This window comes from Podarcis cretensis (genome assembly GCF_951804945.1).
Source record: "Podarcis cretensis genome assembly, chromosome: 6".
Lineage (NCBI taxonomy): Eukaryota > Metazoa > Chordata > Lepidosauria > Squamata > Lacertidae > Podarcis > Podarcis cretensis.
In genome coordinates this window covers 92,285,947-92,307,587 of record NC_137175.1, presented here as the reverse complement: position 1 = coordinate 92,307,587, position 21,641 = coordinate 92,285,947, and the positions used below count along the sequence as shown (strand labels likewise).

The window sequence follows — 21,641 nt, the reverse complement described above, 5'->3', positions numbered from 1 at the left end:
TCATGCGTCTCTGATTGCCCCTTAGAGGTACCATTCACAGGTTTCTTCCAGGAATATTTCCTGAAATTGAACACAATGCCCCAACTCTGATATCACGCCGAGCACTGAGTAGAATGAGGCAAAAGCAATAAAGAGTCTTGTGGCAGAAATGGATTATGGCAGAAACTTTTGAGGACCACAGTCCATTTCATCAGATGCATGTATTGTAATTCTAAATTGGAAAGATATGGTGGTTGAAAAAGTAACGGAGGGAAGCCAAATGGAAATGAAATGCAAAAACAATAGACATTAAGGACTCCTCCAGACGACCTGTTCAGGGAGCATTTGTCCTGATTTGCTTGCCCAAAGCTTCATGTCGAGGTTATGTGGTGTCTCCTCATTACAGAGCATTGCTTCTGATTTGTTAGTGAGGAGATCATGTGACAACAGGCATTTATTTTGATTTATCTGCCTGGTGGTGTCATTATCGCACATTTTTTTGTCTGTGTCCCTTTCCTTTTTCTTTTACTTTTGCTTGCAGTTTTATTTATTTATTTAAGTTCTTATGTTACATCGGTAAACATTATCATATTACATCACAAGGCTTATTATACTGTAATTTTCAGCATGTATACCAAGTTTATATACTTAAAGGAAAAAAAACAAAAACAAAACACAAGGACAAAAAACTATTCCAAAATCATATATATACCAACACTTTGGACTTCCTGTCTATCCCGTTGTATATTCCTTTTTTACAAATGAATGTACTCTTATTATTGTATATTTCTTTACATTTTATCGAATACATTCCTATATCAATATGTACCCTTGGTCTTATTTCTCAACTCAGTCTCTCTCCAACGTCAATCGAATGCTAGCACAGATAGTGAACCTTTACCGTATTTTTGAACATATATCTTATATCTATCCCATCCGTGTCCCTTTCCTAATCTGACCTTTCTTTCCCCCCTAAAGAAAGAAAATGTGCTTTAATCCACTTTCCTTGCGCAAACCTAGATCTCTGCTACAATGGAGTACAACTTGATGTCATCTACAGCTCAAAGCCGAAGTTGCTCCAACATACTTCCAGTGGTCTATAGCCAATACTTGCCAATGACACTTCCCTCTTGCAGGTCTTGGGTAGTTGACCTGTACTTGGTTGCAGACAGCTAGTCTCCCTTGAGCCTCAGACTCTTTCCATCGCTGCTGATCATTGGCACTTAAAAGCACTGCACAGTGTTCTTTGAAAGTCTTGTATGGTGCTTTAAAGCCATCCCCCCCCCAGCCCCATGGACTACTTTTGGCAGGTGAGTGACCTACCTGTGAATCACCTGACACCCTTAAGACTTCAGTCGGTTGAGAGCTGGGTGGCCCTGCCCGCCTGTCAAAGTTGGCTTGAGGTGGTGTGGGGTGTCCCATCGGAACAGAAAGGTTCACTACCTCTGGAATAAACGAACACAAATCTGACAGGACAAATGGCAGCATCCAGAAACCAGAGCACTCTTTGTGGGAATGTTCAGGGAGGCAGGAGAGGATATATTGTTTAATTATATCCTTCCCAACTTGTGTTAACAAGTTCTACAGTTTAGCAGAGTAACAGTCACCTTTAAACTTACACAGCGGATAGGTTTGCCAGGCTTGCTTAAGCCACTAAAATAAGTTTCCTGGCAATTCCCCTTTTATTCCCTCTTAAAAAAGAATAGATGAGATACAGTTTGTATAAAAGTATAAAATAGTTTACTCGCTCATTCTGTTCACAGATGGATCCCAGAAGGCAGACTTAAGTTACAAAATATAGACACCTGGAATCTATCCCATAGGGAGATAGTTCCTTTGTCCTTTGTTCCTTGGCTGGAAGCCAAGAGAGTATCTCAGGCTGATGCTTCTTTGACGAAAGCAAAATGGAAGAAACAGAAATGTGGTGGTCAGTCCTGTGCTTTTGTTACCTGCACAGGTAAAGTCACGCCCACCTCTGGTCACATGCAGAGGAAGTTTGTCCCAGCACAGGAGGAAACAGGAAGTTTATCTACTGTCTGGACAAACATTCCTCTTCATGTCTAAACATGTCCACTCTAGGAATGTTGTATTTGACTGTCCTGTGTTTCACACCCCACACTCTTAAGGTAGTCATACTTGAACAAATACATTTTAAAGGTTTCTCTGGTGTGAAGCTGCTGAATTACAATTAATCAAGGAGTCCAGTTCTGTTTATTTGGGCCTGAATAGAGATTGGGGTTGTTGTTTCTTACGTAGATGCTGATGATAAACAACAAAGTTGTGTAATCCAACCCTAAACCACATTTACTCAAATATAAGTCTCACTATCTTCAGTACCGTCTAGTCATAAGTAGGATTGGGCCATTAAGCTCTCACATGTAAACTAAAAGCACCAGTATATTTTCTATACTGCAGTCTGATCCTCTCAGCTTAACTTCTCAAAGGGCTGTCCTGATTTGCTACAAGCTGGCCTGAGAACCTGTTTGGTTGACTGGCAGGATGTAAGTTTTCTAAAAAGCAATATAAATGTGGAGCACTCCATAGCTCAGTCAGTAGAGCATTAGACTCTTAATCTCGGGGCTGTGGGTTCGAGCCCCATTGCAGGGGGTTGGACTAGATGACCCTCGTGGGCCCTTCCAACTCTACAATTCTTTGATTCTATCATTCTCTGTCTAAGAGAAAGGACAGACTTTCCCCTGTGACATTTAATTGTGAGGCTATGAGATTATGGCATCTACTTGACCAGTCATCATATATGTATCTTTAAAGACCCAGTCAGAAACATAAGGGAACAAGGAGCACAATGCAAACTTAGGACCACTTTATGAGAAAATGAAAATAAAGAGCAAATCACTGGAAGCCATATGCTGCCCATAATCTGCAAAGCCCTCAGTTCAATGACTCCTTCCCTTGAGCCCCAGTGTCCAAGCCTAAGTAAACAGCCGCCTGTGAAAGAGGAGCCCCCTTTCCAATTAAAAGTGTACTAACATCCCTCCTTTTCCTAATTCCCTCTAACCAAAGAATTTCTTCATCTTCATACACGAAGCCGGTTCTTCATCATTCCCCCAGTGAGCCTTGGGGTTGCGCAGAGGTCACGGCAGACAATATAAACCGCCTGTAGTCCTTTCCCATGTGACACCAGGAGGAGTCTTAAAGATTAATTAATTCCTACCCTGTTCGAGGAAGGCTTGAAAGGCAGAGTTAATTAAAAGCATTGCCACGTTAAAGCAGAATCAACTTTCCATCATTTGGAGGGATTTGGCGAGCAGGTGTCTGGGGTGGCGGGGGAACACGGCCACTCTTCTTTCATGGGATGGGATTCCCCCAGACTTCTCTGCACTGTTCCCCCCCCCTTCCCCATCCATTTCAAAGCATTTCCCTGTTTCATTCTCCTATATGGACAGACGTGGGAAATATTTGATCAGCCCGTTTCTCTCTCTTTTTCACTTATATAATTTTTAAATTAATTTTCAACATATCATTTTCAACAATAATTAAACGTACTTTAACATCTTATACAACTTTTTTGACTTCCATCAATCACATCTGAAAATTTTCCAATCTATTTATTTGATTTACATTTCTTATTTTCACTATTACATTTAAATCTCATAACTAGTATCTCTCTTCTTTCTCTTTTTTGCAATATTTCACATATTTCTCCTTACAAAACTTCTTGTAGTCCTACTAGTGTAATTTGTTGATTGCTCTTCAAATAGTTTGTATATTTCTTCCAATCTTCTGTAAATCTCTGGTCCCACAGGTTTCGAATCCTTCCTGGCATTTTATCCAATTCTGCGTAATCCATTAATTTTGTCTGCCATTCTTCTTTTGTCGGTATTTCTTCTTGTTTCCATTTCTGAGCCAACAATACTCTTGCCGCTGTTGTTGGATATAAAAACAATTTTACATCCTTTCTATTAATATCCTCTCCTATAATGCCAAGTAAAAATGCTTCTAGTTTTTTATAGAAATGTATATTTTAACATCTTTTTCATCTCATTATATATCATTTCCCATTTACTTTGTTACATTCCCACCACATGTGATAAAATGTTCCTTCTGATCAGCCCGTTTCTCTAGCCATCCTGCGAAAGAGAAACAGGAATGCCTCCTATCAATAATGCACTGAGGGGCAAACGCAGCATCAGGGAGGTGTTTTGCTCTAGTTAAGAATCTGGCAGCATTGTAGACACTGAACTACAAGCCCAGACAGGAGTCCACACAGGCGCATGGAGACAGTGCTGAGTTCTGGAATATCATGCTTACCCAAATGATTGGCCCCCAAACACAAACCAACCAATCGTCACTTCTCCAATGCGATTGATTTCAGAGTGGCCAACATAATAATTTGAAGTCCAACGTGGGGTATCAGAATTTGAAAAATTCAGTAGGCATTTTCTTGAATCATAAATTCATTGCAAATTTAGCAGTTGAGGAACCTGTTGTTGTAAAGTGCCAGAAGGCTCAGAAAACATCTTAAGCACCTTTGTCTAGGAACAGTGTCACACTACATACGGCAATCAGATGTGTTTATCGAGCACTTGTGCTGTTTCCTGCAGCAAACATAGGGACAAGATACATTCACTGTTGCCCACTTGGAGTTCTAAGTTCAAGAGACTCTGTGGAGGGAACAAAATCCTGAACAATAACAATATTCACACTATATTTGACCAAAACATCATCCACTGGTAAAAATGAGACTGTGATTTGCCAGCTACTAGCAAATGGGTTCAGTTGGCATATATTCTGAATAGACTCCAAGTCTTGGGACTTGTTGCCCTTTCAATTAAAAGTTGCAAAATACAGAGCATTTTCAGAAGTTGGTCCAAACTAGGATTTCTGAAACATGTGGGAATGCACAACATGTGTTTGCACAATGCAAACTTGACTCCTTTTTCTCTCATTGCCTCCAGTTTCCCATATTCTGCACTGTACAGTAAATGGTTGAATGTCTGAAAACATACGTGCAACACAGTGTGAGGTGCCTTTTAAAAAGGTTATTCAGAATCAGGAGCATACACTGGCTTTATTAGAGCAATCAACTCATTGTTTTAAAATACTATTCATTAGTAAAATGCTACTATTTTGAACTCTACTCAGGCCTATTCCATACATGCAACACATCATGAGATGGGACAAGTGAGGATTTGTTGTTTTTATTTTATTTTTTTTAATAAAAAAAATATTGGTTTTACATACTTTTATACATTTTAACTTTAACCATATGAAAACATTAAAGTAAAAGGTTCTTTCAAACCTTCAGACCCTCTTCCCTCCCTCCCTCCAAAAGTTCCATATTAAAAAAATATATATTCTGTATCTTTTACTGTTATCTATCTGTTATATATCCATAGTTACCGTAGTTCATTTCACATTACAAGTGTCATTGTATCCCTGCCAATGATTTTAACTGTTTACAGTGGTCTTTTAAATACATTAAAATTTTATTCCAGTCTTTTAGAAATACTTGGTCTTCCTGGTTTCTGATATTTCCCGTCAGTCTCGCCATCTCTGCATACTCCATCAATTTAGTCTACCATTCTTCTCTAGTCAGCCCTTTCCCTCCTTCCATCTCTGGTCTAGTAGTATTCTTGCTGCCGTCGTTGCGTACATAAAAAGTATTATGTCTTCTTTTGGTATCTCTTCACCTTTTACAGTGGTACCTTGAGTTACAAACACCTCAAGTTACAAATGCTTCAGGTTACACACTCCACTAACTGGGAAGAGTTACCTCGAGTTGAGAACTTTGCCCCAGGATAGAATGGAAATTGTGTGCCGGCGGCAGCAAGAGGCCCCATTAGCGAAAGCACGCCTCTAGTTAAGAACAGTTTCAGGTTAAGAATGGACCTCCAGAACGAATTAAGTTCGTAACTAGAGGTACCACTGTATACCTAACAAAAAAACCTTCTGGTCTTTTTAACAAAAGTTTTCTTAAACAGTTTCTTTAACTCATTATATATCATGTCCCAGAAAGCTTTTACCGCTCCACAGATTTGTTGTCATTTTTAAATGCACCGTGCAAGTTGAAAATTATCACAGCTGGGTCTTGGTTTAGGGCCAGAACCATTCTCCACTCTTGTGCTCATTTTCTGTTTGCAAGGAACTGTTAATATGAGGGAACATTTTTTAAAAATGGCACATCCCCCTCCATGTGCAACCTGAAGCGGCATAGTATTGAAGGCACACACTCTAGTGCCAAACATTTTACTGGAATGCTAACCTTGCCAAATTAGGACTACCTTATTCCAGACATTTACTTAGAGTAATGGAGGCTGATGGCTTAAGAGCTTCCACACCTCCCAGGCAAAGTGTCCTGGCGTCTCACACATATCCTAATTGAAAAGCCTGCTTAATTACTCTTCAGTGGAGTTCCGGCTGCCGTGATGCATGCTTTGAGAGCCTTGAGGTGAGATTTCTCCCCTGCAATGGGGACATTTTTAAAGATCATTTGGAGTTGAGCTATAGGTTGGGTGTTAGCTAAAAACACCATATGATACCTGTACGTATAATCTCTGGGCTTAATTCCATGTGTTACTGTTGACTTTAAAAGTTTGAAATGGTCTGAATCTAGGGTTAGGGTTAGGCTGTCTGAGGTTCCATTAGTGGCAACTGGAGCAAGGCTAATTCCTGCTTTGAAACCTTTGCCCAGAGAAGCCTGTCTGGCCATCTTGTTTCTAGTTTGCAGAAGGATGTTTAAATATCCTTCTTTAGGAAGAAGAAGAAGAAGAGTTTGGATTTGATATCCCGCTTTATCACTACCCGAAGGAGTCTCAAAGCGGCTAACGTTCTCCTTTCCCTTCCTCCCCCACAACAAACACTCTGTGAGGTGAGTGGGGCTGAGAGACTTCAGAGAAGTGTGACTAGCCCATGGTTACCCAGCAGCTGCATGTGGAGGAGCGGAGACGCGAACCCGGTTCACCAGATTACGAGTTCACCGCTCTTAACCACTACACCACATTGGCATTTAGGCCCCTGGGAGATGGCTGCTGGCTTGTTGTGTAACCAGATTTGAATTGATTTTATAATCCTCTTTTGACTGCTTTTTTTGACTGTTATTTCCTTACAACCACCCCAGCCACACCCCTGTAAAAGTTGCAAAACAGGACCCCTGGCTTCTCTCCACTGTCTTTACTTTCCTTACCAAATGCTTCTGAATGCTTTGTAGCCCTACTTGTGCAAATTCTGAAAGGATTCTTGAGCATCTTGCTGTTAGTATGGAGCTTTTCCATGCGGCTTCTCAATTTGGGGTGATTTCGTTTTAAGCAAAGGCTGGCTTGTGAATCGCGCTGTGTGGGATTTTATCCCCTTCCCCAATCTTTTAAGGTAAAAGTGATGATGAAGGGAGCCTGTGCAAAATGGGAGATGGCACTGGGAAAACAGCCGAGGAAAGCAAGGACCACAAGCGGCCGAAACGACCCCGGACCATCTTGACGACCCAGCAGCGCCGGGCATTCAAGGCATCGTTTGAAGTGTCTTCTAAACCATGCAGGAAGGTACAGTTTGATCATAAGAAGGAACTGGCACCATGAACACTGGAATCACCAGAGGCAGCCAGTTTACACCACCTAAGATGTTGTTGAATCCCATGGCCGTAGAATCCCATGGCCTGTCTTAAGAATTCCTAGACATTGTGCTCTGTCGGTGGCAGTCAGATTCAGGCGTGTGGTCCGCTAAACAGAATGCGGCCCAACAGGCAGGTGTTGTGATTTCCCAGACACTTGACCATCACTCCTGAGCAGTCAGCAAAAGGACCCAGGCGTGAGCCACTGTATGTAGATGACGTGCTGATGGACTGCAAGTTGTGCAGCCCTACTCAAGCCTGAGAGCCCCTTACCTGCAGGGAAATCTAAAGAGTTGTGGGTTGTTTAGTTTAGAAAAAAGATTCCCTGCTGGATCAAACCAAAGGCCCAACTATTCCCACATCCTGTTCTCACAATGACCAGTGAGGTGCCCTGTGGGAATGTTCAGGGAGGCAGGAGAGGATATATTGTTTAATAATATCCTTCCTAACCAGTTCTATGATTTAGCAGAGTAACATTCCCTCTTTAAACTTACTCAGCGGATCGGTTTGCCAAGCTTGCATAAGCCTCTAAAATAAGTTTCCTGGTAATACCCCTTTTATGCTCTCCTAAAAAGAATAGACACAGCACAGTCTTGTAGAAAAGTATAAAAAGAGTTTACTCACACGTTCTGTTCACAAATGGATCCCAGAAGGCAGACTTAAGTTACAAAATATATACACGTTATCTATCCCATAAGGAGATATTATCTATCCCATAAGGAGATAGTTCCTTTGTTCTCTCTTGGCAAGAGAGCATCTCAGGCTAAGGAGATGTTGCTTCTTTGAGGAATGGAGTCAGAGAGAGAGAGATGGCCGCCTGCCCTGTGCTATTTTGTTACCTGCACAGGTAAGGTCACGCCCACCTCTGGTCACATGTAGAGGAAGTTTGTCCCAGCACAGGAGGAAACAGGAAGTTTATCTACTGTCTGGACAAACATCCCTCATTATGTCTAAATATGTCCACTCTAGGAATGTTGTATTTGACTGCTCTGTGTTTCACACCCCACATGCCCGTGGAAAGCCCCAAACAGGATTTGAGCAGCACAGCACACTCCCCCACTTCAGTTCCCCAGCGGCTATTGTTCAGAGGATGTGGGTGGCACTGTGGTCTAAACCACTGAGCCTCTTGGGCTTGCCAATCGAAACCGCATGACAGGGTGGGCTCCCATTGCTCTGTCCCAGCTCCTGCCAACCTAGCAGTTCAAAAGCACACCAGCGCAAGTAGATAAATAGGTGCTGCTGTGGCGGGAAGGTAAACGGCATTTCTGTGTGCTCTGGTTTCCGTCATGGTGTCCCGTTGTGCCAGAAGCGGTTTAGTCATGCTAGCCACATGACCCAGAAAGCTGGCAAACGCCGGCTCCCTCGGCCTGAAAGCGAGATGAGCACTGCAACCCCCTAGTCGCCTTTGACTGGACTTAACAGTCCAGGGGTCCTTTACCTTTTTTACCTTCCTTCCAGTAGCACCTTAAAGACCAACTAAGTTAGTTCTTGGTATGAGCTTTCGTGTGCATGCACACTTCTTCAGATACACACATGCACACGAAAGCTCATACCAAGAACTAACTTAGTTGGTCTTTAAGGTGCTACTGGAAGGAATTTTTTTATTTTGTTTTGACTATGGCAGACCAACACGGCTACCTATCTGTAACTTTTTTACCTTTACAGCGAAAAACTAAAGAGTTGTGGGTTGTTTAGAAAAATAATAATCCCACATTAAACCATAAGATCCCTGCTGGATCAAACCAAAGGTCCAGCCATTCCTGCATCTTTTTCTCACAATGGCCAGTGAGGAGCCTGTGGAAAGCCCTCGCCCACTTCCGTTCCCCAGCCGCTACTCTTCAGAGGCATATTGCCCCTGGATAGGACATAGTCATTGTAGCTAATAGCCATCCAAGTTGGTGTCCATTGCTACCACTTGTGGGATAAAATTCCATAGTTTACGCACTGAGCGAAGAAGCACTTTCTTTTGACTGTCCTGCATCTTCCAACATTCAGTGTTATGAGACAGTAAGGAAAACCTTTCTTCACCCGCTTTCTCCATGCCATGCATAATTTTTAAAACTTCTATCCTGTCACCTGCTACTAGCCTTTGCTCTAAACCAAAAAGTCCCGAATGCTGCAACTTTCCTCCCTAGGGGAGTTGCTTCATCCCCGTGATCACTTTTGATACGCACTGATCAGTATTCTGTGGGTTTTCACAGCTCCTCTGTTTGGAGACACATGTTTGAAATCTGACTGCCGAACTCCAAAAACTTCCAGTTCTGGTGGTTTTGGATTTGGGTGAGAAATCTAGGGAGCAACTGCAAACGCTGAGATTTTGTGCCGAAAAATGAAAAAAACCCTTTTATGAAAATGTTGAAATTTGTGTTGAGAGTCCTACACATTTAGTATTTTTCTGATCCTTTTGCCTCTGTTTTAAACGAATAATCATGTCTGCTGTTCTGACATTTCATGAAGATAAGGGAAACGTTAGCAGCCGAGACGGGTCTGAGTGTCCGAGTTGTTCAGGTCTGGTTCCAGAATCAAAGAGCTAAGGTAACAACATTTCTCCTTGAATCACTTACTACATAATGACGCTGGGGCCTTTCATCCATTTTTAGATAGGAGGGCTACCTATCTAAACAGGAGATGTAGTCCTAGTTTGGAGTCGGAATAGGCAATTTGCAGACGGCATTTTTGGATTTGGGAAGCTGTCTAACAGACCATTGGTCCGTCTAGCATAGTTGCACTGAGCTGCACAGGCTGGCAGAAGTTGCATGGTAAGTTCCCGACCCCCACCCCCCAGGGGGAAATAATGACACATGACACAATTATTAAGGTTAATGGGCTAAAAAAGGCCACAACTTTATTGGTTACAGGTGATGAGCGGTATTGGCTTAGGCATTGGTCCTAACTGACTATATCCGACTATACCCGTCCGCTCGAAGTCCGGGAAGGGTTAACCACCAAGAGGGGGAGTCCTGCTGATGCACATCAACTAGGAGCTCCCCCAGGGTCACCGATAGGGGACGTGCCTTAGGCCCTCACCTCCCTAGGCTACAGACAGGGCCACGCCCCCCCGGAATGCTTTAATGGACTACCCTTCAATATGCGAGGCAGGTGATGGCGCTATCTCCCCTCTTCCATCTACAGAACTATACCAATGCCTAACCGCCAATACCCAGAAAGTTGTGACGATTTGTATGAGGTGGGCGAAAACCAAGTGGCTGGTGCCAATTTGCCAAGTGGAAAAATTCCTACCAGGCCCCTCAACGGCGACCAACCAAGGTCCATAGCAAGGTCAAAGAATGAAATCTTATAGGGCGGGAGGGTGGGAAAAGCAGGAACAGCTGGCGAGCGGCAAAGAGGGAGACCCCCGGCCACATCCTGCCTTTATAGGCCCCCTGAACCAGCCAATTGGTCAGCCAGGGGGTGAGGTGGCTGGGAATCCCCCCAATCGCGCAGGGGCTGGCCTCCACCCACCACGCGTGTGGAGGGGCCGTGAAGCCCGCAACCCCACCTCCTCCTTAGGGCGGAAGTGGCTCTCTCAGACAGGGCTTTCTCTCAGCCCATCTTAATAACTATCAGAGTGTAACAACAGCATTGTGCTTTTGCTAACCCTGTGGATGCTTTCCCACCATTTAGGAAAAGAAGAGGAGGGGATATTGGCTTGTTCTAACCTTTCCTCCTTTTCTGTAACAGATGAAGAAATTAGCAAGACGACAACAGCAGCAACAGCAAGATCAGCAAACAACACAGAGGCTCACTTCTGGTAAGCCTGTCTCCTAACCCCCTTTTGTCACAGGACCTGCCTGTTCCCTTTTCCTTGAAACTCCACCACCTACAGCCAGGATTCTGAAAATGGAAAGTGGATTCTTTTTCCATGGAGGCACCAGGAGTTGCTGGACAGGAGGACCGAATAATTTCCTAGCTCCCCTCCTTTCAAATGCAGGTGCTTCCTACTTGAGCCAGAAGGCAGAATATGCCACGTTGAAGGAGGGAGGGCATCAACAATATATGGCGGCCAGTGAACCAGTCCTCTGCAATGGGCAAGATTTCATTTCCTCAGAGACTTTAATAGCATGCCATGAACAGCTATGGTCCTCCCCACAATATCGATTTGACTTATCCCATGGTTTCGTCAACACTCAGTTCTTGGGGGTTACCTTGATAAACTAGAATTTGTTGATACGGAGAAGTTATGATTCACTTCTCCTTTGCTCCTAGGACATCTCGGCTGCCATGTCCTACCTGGGAACTCTCCTCAGATTGTTGTGGGTTTTCCACTGTAATCATAGTTTTTTCAGTCCTTAGCTTTGCTTCCCGGTTTCCCCTTACTATACAAGGCTGAACATGCTTCCGATCTCAACTCTTCTTTCCATGCTTGGGTCACTCTTCTAGCACAACGGCCCCTCTTTTGCATGATGCTACTCAACTCCCACCCTGAGCACTGAACACATCTAGTTTAATGATAAGAGGAATTAAGGGCCAATGAAAACAAGGCACTGGGAGATCCATGGCAGGGTCTTCTGAAGATTCTCTCTCCCTCTCTTTTACTTCAAAGCAGCCACAGAGGCAGTGAGGGGACATGGATTGGAAAAGAACTTGTAGGAAACCCTTCCTGTGTTCTTTTCCTGATCTCAGGTAAAGGTAAAGGAACCCCTGACCATTAGGTCCAGTCATGACCAACTCTGGGGTTGTGGCACTCATCTCGCTTTACTGGCTGCGGGAGCCGGCATACAGCTTCCAGGTCACGGGGCCAGCATGACGAATCCGCTTCTGGCGAACCAGAGCAGTGCACTGAAACGCCTTTTACCTTCCCGTCGGAGCAGTACCTATTTATCTACTTGCACTTTGACATGCTTTTGAACTGCTAGGTTGGCAGGAGCAGGGACCGAGCAACGGGAGCTCATCCCGTCGTGGAGATTCGAACCGCCAACCTTCTGATCGGCAAGTCCTGATGTTAGTCACCCCCTTTAAAGTGTGTACACTTCCCTCTGTGAGACAAAAAGCAGAGGAGTTTCTTGATCGAATGTCTCCAAATCCCCTCAGATGTATTGAACTAAAAAACCCAAAAAAACCACAAGTCTGAGATTCATACATTTATCTTTCAGCATCTTTTCTGGATTGACTCTAAGACTGAACATGTTGAGGGTTCTTTTGCATGTCAAAGAATGAGAGAAAGAGAGAAAGAGAGAGGGGAGAGAAGGGGGTTGAACATGGGGGGGGGATTTCCATTCTGCGCAACAGAGGGCCTTCTCAGAGTGGCACCCACCCTGTGGAATGCCCTCCCATCAGATGTCAAGGAAATAAACAGCTATCTAACTTTTAGAAGACATCTGAAGGCAGCCCTGTTTATGGAAGTTTTCAATATCTAATGGTTTACAATTTTTTATGTGCTGTAAGCCGCCCAGAGTGGCTGGGGAAACCCAGCCGGATGAGCAGGGTATAAACATCATCATCATCATCATCATCATCATCATCATCATCATCATCATCACAGGAGTCCTGTCTTACAGTGAACTTGGCATCCCAGTTCCAAAGGAGCATATAGTTATATTTTTCATGAACTTGATAATATGTAGGTCTGTCTGTCTGTGACCCTTAAAGCAGCTCATATATTTGAGTTGACTGATGGTTTAATTCATTTATGAGAAGTCGTATATGGGTTGGTTGGGTATGGCTTTGAAAATAGGGGATCTGGGAAAGAGTTCACACCTCCTGGGACTAGAAATTCAAGAAAAAAGTTCTTTAAGAAAAAAGGCACCAGTATAGAAGACAGATAAGAGCCAGGTCTTGCTGACATAAGTGAAATAATAAGGTACTGGGAGACTGATCTTATGAACTCATGCATTTTATTTGCCATTGTCTTCCAGCTCAGACAAACGGTGGCAACCACACAGGCATCGAAGGAATCATGAACTCTTATACCACCTTGCAACCCCCTCCACAACAAGTATTGGTCATTGATCAAAGTGTTTACAGCTCAGACCCCTTCCGGCAAGGGCTCACTCCACCACAAATGCCAGGAGACCACATGCACCCTTATGGTAAGAATGGAAACCCTGCATATTGCACATTTTGAGGGAGCTGTAAATTGAGTCAGAGTTTGAAACGGCTTCTTTCTTTATGTCCCATTGCAACGTCTCATACGGACTAAGAGGAACCCCTTAACAATGTGAATTTAGGATGTCAAGAGCCCATAGCCCTCTAAGACAATATCCGTGCTGGGTTTGGGCTTCCAGGCTTAAGCTAGTGGAGCTTGAGATTTTTAATGAGTCTGGTTTCCATCTAAATCAGGCATAGACAAACTCCGGCCCTCCAGATGTTTGGGACTACAATTCCCATCATCCCTGACCACTGGTCCTGTTAGCTAGGGATGATGGGAATTGTAGTCCCAAACATCTGGAGGGCTGGAGTTTGCCTATGCCTGGTCTAGATCCCTGATTCAGGTTGTATGTCTGTTTAGCTACCTCAAACACATGAGAGATACAGTGGTACCTCGGGTTAAGTACTTAATTCGTTCCGGAAGTCCGTACTTAACCTTAAACTGTTCTTAACCTGAAGCACCACTTTAGCTAATGGGGCCTCCTGCTGCTGCCATGCCACCGGAGCACGATTTCTGTTCTCATCCTGAAGCAAAGTTCTTAACCTGAAGCACTATTTCTGGATTAGCGGAGTCTGTAACCTGAAGCGTATATAACCTGAACCGTATGTAACCCAAGGTACCACTGTATCATCATCATCATCATCATCATCATTAGAGTTGCTTAGTCAAAATTCTGATGAGGCTTCTGAAAGAAGTTCTCACGTGCAAGCGCCAATAAAAATAATTGCGCAAGAGCCCGACTCTGCACCCAAGCAGCTCCCTTTCATTTCAGTGTTGTGTGAGTGGATTGTGCCTGAGTGGAACGAATCTTTCTCTCTGTTCTGAAGGTTCTGAGCACCTTTTGTGTGAGATGGACAGTGATGACACCTCCCTCAGCAACCTGGGCGACTGTTTCTTAACAACTGTGGAAGCTGGGCCCTTGCAGTCCAGAGTGGGGAACCCCATTGACCACCTGTATTCCATGCAAAGCTCCTACTTCACATCTTGAGGCATTTGAGGCTCTGAGCAGACCACGGCTGGGCTCACTGCAGGTGCCACCTGGAGAGAAGGAGAGGAAAGGATTTTGAAGTTGCTAGCTTCGTTTCCCATTTGAAAAATTCAGCGGAAATCAGGAACATTTGTGAAGGAAGAATTCAAAACTCCGTTCTCCTTTCGCTAATCCATTTATGGAACGACTTTTTGAAACTGAGTTTTAAATTTTGAAGTGTCAAGGAATGCATGAAAGAAGACAAAAACTTATCCCCCCCCCCTTGTTTTATTTAAGGCTGTCTTGAAGGCAAGTTGCAAAAAATCAGTACTTTAGGCTTAGACTAGATAGGCAAGCAATATTTCCCACTTTGAACTTTGGGGCTGAAACAAAAGTTCCTCATTTGGGTGGACTACCCTTCTGGGGGGGGGGAAACACACAGATCATTTTCAATAATTTGCGCGTTTTGCAATCCTTTTTGGCAACGTGGTTCCTCCTGGTGGCTTCTGCGATTTCTGCATCGCTATCATTTCTTCCTTGGTTGCTATTTCTTTCTTCTTCCTGGATTAATCACGTAAGTGAACCCACCTTATCAGAATCACACAGTGAACAGGATGATATCAGAATGAAGTCAATTAGATCTGGGCATGTGAGAGTGAGAGCAATTTAAACTAATAAATGAACATTATTATTATTATTATTATTATTATTATTATTATTATTATTATTATTATTTTGTAATGAGTGACAGAAAATAATTGACATGGGAGGCATTTTTGACACTGCCAAAAATGTATGGGGGGGGGTGGGAAGGTTCATGGTTTCTTCACATAGTTATCAATTTAGAAAGCTGTAAGCTCTTGGTGCCTGGCAAACATGTGTGTCAAGGTGTTTGAGTGTGTTCATGAAAGGGCGTGTGCATTTATATACAAGATACAAGCGCACCTAATATTGCATCAGGTTTATCTCTTATGATAGAAAAGTTCTGCACAGCAAAAAATAACTTTATTTTCTGAGTGAACTATATTGAAGAAATTGCTCAATGCACTTAAGTTATGAAACGAAAGAATTGGGTTTTCTAAAATATCACATTTGGTTTGCAAAGACGGAAAAGCAGAATTAGAGCAGCAGTCTCAGCTGGAGGCAATTTGATGCTTTCCATTTCTTCATTGGTTTTCAAATGAAAATCCATGTCTGAAAATATCAGGGTTTCCCATCCTCCCTTCTGCATGCAATCTAGTTCCATTAGAATAAAGGAAAACTCTGCTATTGACTTCAGTGCAATTCGGGTTGCAGCCAACATTAGTTCTATACAAGAGAATTGTCATCCCAAGAAAGAGACACATCATGCTTCGTGTCCCATCAGCAGCACAGAGGTTAGCCTTATACATACATGCAGAGGAAGCCCTTATTCTAAATGAAGGCATCTTTCAAAGCAATGGAAAAGCTGCCTTTGGAGTTTCTAACAGTTCCAGAGTACATTCATGGGCTGTGGAGAGTTTAAGAATCCCACTATCAAGATTCGCAAGGGCACGATGTAGGAACACTTAAGAAACTAAATGGTTGACTCCTTTCAGAAACCAGAACCTCCACTGCTGTTGGTGATTATGCAGTGAAGAATAGAATAGATGGATCTACAAAACACCACAAAGAATTTGACAAAATAACATTGACAATTGTCATGGGTATCCATTCTAAAGTCCTTTGTTGCAATAGAAAGGACTCCCAGTGAACTCCATAGGCAATGGACATTGGTCTTCATGTGCCTTCCAGATGAGCTTAGACCAGCTCATTTTTCTGCCACTTAAATAATGGAATCTGCCAGTGTAACCAATAAATCTTCTGTTGAACTGGCCGTAGTGAAGGATCGCTACATATTTGTCTTTAAGATGCTGAGTTCCACCTCTCATTTAGAGAAGACTCATAGTGGGCTGCCTGAGAGGGAACTGAAGAGGACCCAGGCAGATTCAAGTTCCTCTGACATGGAGCTGTAGGAATCCAGCTCCCTGCTCTTCTTCCCTGTCTCTGTTGGTGGGCCTGACGTCCTTCTGCGCTGATGGTGCTAACTTGACCATGCTCCTCTGTGTAGTAGGAGGAAGCATGTAACATTTCTCTCCCAGCTTCCCTAAAACATGGTGATCAGTAATATTCAGTTTGTCTAAAACTGGAGACAGACAATATTTCAGAGCTGATCATGTTAAGAGGGAGCACTGCCCATAATATGTGTCCTGACCCTTCTTTTTTCTCTACTGAAACATGTCTTGCAAGTTTAGGTATTGCTTCAAAAACCTGCTTGATCCATGTCAACAATAGAACAAAAGTAATACTAGAAGAAATAAAGCTTCTCTCATATCACTTTCAGCTCTTGAAAAATAACGGTCTATCTCCAATCTAAAAGAACGTAATAATAATAATAATAATAATAATAATAATAATAATAAAAAATTTTATTTATATCCCGCCCTCCCCAGCCGAAGCTGGGCTCAGGGCGGCTAACAACAATCAAATAATCAAACAATCAAATAATCCAACATTCTAAAAACATTTCATTATAAAAATTAATTAAAATCAAATTAATGGCAACCGTTAAGCAAAATTCTGTGCAGGTTGCCAGAGGAGGGAGTCAGGCTGCGCCCTGACCAAAGGCCTGGTGGAACAGCTCTGTCTTGCAGGCCCTGCGGAAAGATGTCAGGTCCCGCAGGGCCCTAGTCTCTTGTGACAGAGACGTAGTACTTCACAAGCAATCTACCATAAGATGCTATGATGCAAATGAGTATAAAGGTTACCCCACCCCCAACAGATTGGGTGAACATGTGGAGACAGGTCTGTCAATGACTACCAGGTGTCAGGTTCCAGCTACAAGAAATGATATCTCCACTGTGATTCTGAGGCCACTGGTGGTCCACTGGAATGACCAAGAATGGCAAAGAGGTATATGGATAGTTGAGTTAGCAACTCTCAACTTTGACACTTTGGGATAATAAAAGGTACAAAGACCTAGTATGGGTTCTCATCATCATGTTTTCCAAGTAATGATTGCAGCACTCACATGGTAAGTCCATTTTCAGAATGACAAGGCAGGCTATCTTGGAAGATGCTAAGGCACCCCATAAAAACAGTATAGCTCTCCCTTCCTCACCAGATTACTTCTCTGCTGGCCACCGCACTGTTAGGCATGCAGTATTGCAACCTCCTTGCACTCTCTAAGGTGAGGTCTTGTATCCGGCAGCTTTTTCTTCCTCAGAGCCCTGGTACAAAGATGTGTCTCCTGGTGGAAGCAAAAGAGGAGTTGGACACAGCATCTGAGGAAGAATGAGCCACTGAACACAGTTCGGAGGAAGTTAGAAATGAATGCACTGGTTCACTGTCAAGCCCAGCTGCATGTGTTTGGCCTGGTAGGAGACCAAAGGACTCTACTACTTTGGTGTGGGGTACCTCTCTTTACTTTTCTACCCATGTAGGGACAACAGGGTTGCAGCCCTTACTGTCAGGATGCTGTCAGCAACTTCCGGCTCATTGCCCAGGAAAGTATAAAGACAATGAAAAGTATCTTACCATTATTTTTTTATTTCAATCTTCACAGACAGAGGCTATTGAACCCAGCCTCTTGGTTAATGGCATTGTCCCGAGTGAATCTCCACCCCCGTCTCTCCCACTTCCTCATTCATCACTTCTACGGGTGCTGCTACGTGCCCTCTGTCTTTGAGCTCTTTGCTCTCCTACTTTCAAGGCTTGCCAGGTTCTGGGAGATGGGAGGTCTGGGATGCTTTCTAATGACAACGTGTCAGCCAGCTGCTAACCTGTTTCTGCCTCCTCCTCTCCCATGATTTCCCAGCTTTCCCCCTCATCTGCCTCTGAGCTGCTACCTCCCTCAAACCCCTGTTGGAAATCTATACTGTCTACCTCTTCCTCCTCTTCCCTGGAAGGGTGAGGATTGAGAGGCGATTTCCACTATTCCTCCTCTGCCCAGTCCCTGACACTAACTTAGGGAAATTACTGTGAACACTGTGAAAGCATACATGAAAAATCTATTATTGCTCAGTAGCAGTGGCGTAGCGTGGGGGGTGCAGGGGGTGCCGGCCGCACCGGGCGCAACATCTGGGGGTTAGGGTTAGGGATAGGGTTAGGGGGCGCAAATTACTTGCCTTGCCCCGGGTGCTGACAACCCACGCTACGCCACTGCTCAGTAGTGGTAATTTTTTGGAACCACACAGAATGAACTTGCAAACATTTGTCCACGCAAAGCCATACATACAAGGAAATTGTCTTCTCTTAAAACAGAAATTTCTTATGGAACTCATGAGTCTTGTCCCTTTAAAGCCTTTGCCGAGGTTAGTTGCACACACAGCCTCGTTGTCCCTATCATAGTTTGTGTTGTATAAAAATATTATGCTCTTCATTAATAAATTATGTAAAGAAAAGAAACTGAATGAAAAGTAGTTGTGATGCGATAGGTTTTGGCCATGCTGAAGATTATACACTGAATGTAACAGAATGTGACAAGTTGTTGGAACTGCTGCATCAATGGAAGTAAGATTATGAGAATAAATGAGGGGTTTGAGAATAAACAATATGAAAAAAGACTGATCTGTCATGAAAGTTTGTAGAATAGCTGATGTAGAATAGTAGCTAAGACTCTGAGCCCAGAGGTCCCCGGTTCAAAGTTCACTTCAGAATGAATTATCTAGGTGGTTTCTGTGTCAGTTTGCACATCACATCAGCTGTGTTACAGCATCTAATGCAACTATAGTTATACACAAAAATGGCTACTCAGTACTCAGTGGTGAAACAAAGGCATTTTGCACATGGCCAGACCTACATGTCTCTCTAGGCAAGCCTGCAGCTGCGAGGCGGAAGTCTCAGTGAATGCTGATATTACATAGGAAACATGAATATTTGTGCTGCTGAAAACAGTTTCTGGAGAATCTCTTGTTGCTACTTGTTGCTAAAGGATAATCCACAGACCGGGGAAAACTGACCACACCCCAGGAGTGTTGTAGCTTTGCTCTCAATCGCTCAAACCTCAATGGAACAGAGTGCCTTTTCAATTTTATTTGATTTTTGATTTTTTTATTAACATATAAAACACATACATTTACATTTATACAATGCACATACACAACACACTACCTTATCTTCATAACATAAAACATACCTAAAGGTAAAGGTAAAGGGACCCCTGACCATTAGGTCCAGTCGTGACCGACTCTGGGGTTGCGGCGCTCATCTCGCTTTATGGGCCGAGAGAGCTGGCGTACAGCTTCCAGGTCCTGTGGCCAGCATGACTAAACCGCTTCTGGTGAATCAGAGCAGCACACGGAAACGCCGTTTACCTTCCCGCCAGAGCAGTACCTATTTATCTACTTGCACTTTGATGTGATTTTGAACTACTAGGTTGGCAGGAGCTAGGACCGAGCAATGGGAGTTCACCCTGTTGCGGGGATTCAAACCGCCGACCTTCTGATTGGCAAGTCCTAGGCACTGTGGTTTAACCCACAATGCCACCCGCGTCCCATAGGGGTTGTCTTTAAAACATGGGGGGCGTCTTATACATGGAAAATACGGTATCTCTCGGGGGGACAAAGCTTCCAGGAAACTGGGCTGCCAGTACCAATACTTTCTGTTCATCTGGTCTATGTAGCCTTATCTCCTCATCAGGACAGTTCGAAAGCATGTCAAAGTGCAAGTAGATAAATAGGTACTGCTCCGGTAGGAAGGTAAACGGCGTTTCCGTGTGCTGCTCTAGTTCACCAGACATGGCTTAGTCATGCTGGCCACATGACCCGGAAGCTGTACGCCGGCTCCCTCGTCCAATAAAGCGAGATGAGCACCGCAATCCCGGAGTCGGCCACGACTGGACCTAATGGTCAGGGGTCCCTTTACCTTTAATAGAGCTCAGGGAGCCATTTACCAGGCTCTGAGCAGCAGGGCCCAAAGGAAAACAAATAATAGATTCAGGAAAGCTCATGCCCCTCTCCTGTTCCACAAGACGCTGGAAAAATGGGCTCTGCAACAGATGCCTCAGTAACAGGAGTGACATTATTTTGGAAACCTGGTGCTTTCTTCTGTGATGTACATCATCAGCTCTCATTTTCCCTGCAAGGGTATCGTCCATGGGTCCGTACTGGGAACTGGGGGGGGGGGCATTGGCCGTATCTTTGCAGATACCTGGACATTGCTTGCTTTGCTGCTGCAGCCAAGGACAAGGAAGGGGGGGGGGCCTGAGGGATCTGACCTTCCTGTATCAGCTGTAACATTGAATAAACAAAGCATCCATTATTCCTGGAAGCTGTGTGATGGCCAAGGGGAGATCAGCAGAGATTACCTTTCAGGTAAGGATGCTGATTAGATGCTATTGATAGGGAGGAACAAGCTTGCTCTAACTAATATTATGTTAATTTTAAGTTGCTTCCAGCAAAAGAGATTATGCCACATCTTGGCAAGAGGGAGAAGAGAAAGAACCTGGAAATCGAGACTGGGCCAAAGTCAACCACTGACATGGGCTGACATTAGGATAGTTAATGATGAAAAGACTTATGGAAAGAGAGGAATGGTCGGAAGAAAGGCTTCCCAACCCCCCTTTTTTAAAAAAAATATCATTGCTGGGAAGATTATAAATCAAATTTAGCTAGGCAGAGCTAAACCAGAGACCTTCCTGCTTACCTGGACTCCTTGGACTGGGTTTGGCAGAGATCTTGTAAAATCAGCCCCTTCACTGTATATTTAAAGGATAATAATAATAATAATAATAATAATTTATTTATATCCTGCCCTCCCCAGCTGAAGCCGGGCTCAGATAAAGGCATCGCACAAAGAATCATGGGAACTGTAGTTTACCTCTCATGAAGCTACAATTCCCAATACACTTAACATACTACACTATGATGTGGATGTGCCAAAACTCTGGGAAAAAATGTAAAACTATATATGTATGTTCAAGTAATTTTAGGCCAAAGCTTTGTATTTCAAGCCTCCATTTGGAGGTGTGAAACCTCAGAAAAGGAGCACCGGACCTTCTAAGGCGCCTCACCTTTGCCAGGACA

The 21,641-nt window shown here is 43.6% G+C and overlaps 1 protein-coding gene across 2 annotated transcripts in view; it reads left to right on the top strand.

Annotated features, from left to right (window-relative positions):
• The window catches only part of LMX1A (LIM homeobox transcription factor 1 alpha), a 76,178-nt gene extending 60,883 nt beyond the window's left edge, over positions 1 to 15,295 (top strand). For both annotated transcript variants that reach the window (XM_079981635.1, XM_079981636.1), the window contains 5 exons: positions 7,306 to 7,475; positions 10,001 to 10,078; positions 11,225 to 11,294; positions 13,399 to 13,572; positions 14,459 to 15,295. In XM_079981635.1, coding sequence (XP_079837761.1) covers positions 7,306 to 7,475; positions 10,001 to 10,078; positions 11,225 to 11,294; positions 13,399 to 13,572; positions 14,459 to 14,619 — 653 coding nt within the window. In that variant the 3' untranslated portion in view covers positions 14,620 to 15,295. The remainder of the gene's footprint in view (positions 1 to 7,305; positions 7,476 to 10,000; positions 10,079 to 11,224; positions 11,295 to 13,398; positions 13,573 to 14,458) is intronic.
• Positions 15,296 to 21,641: the final 6,346 nt, after the last annotated feature.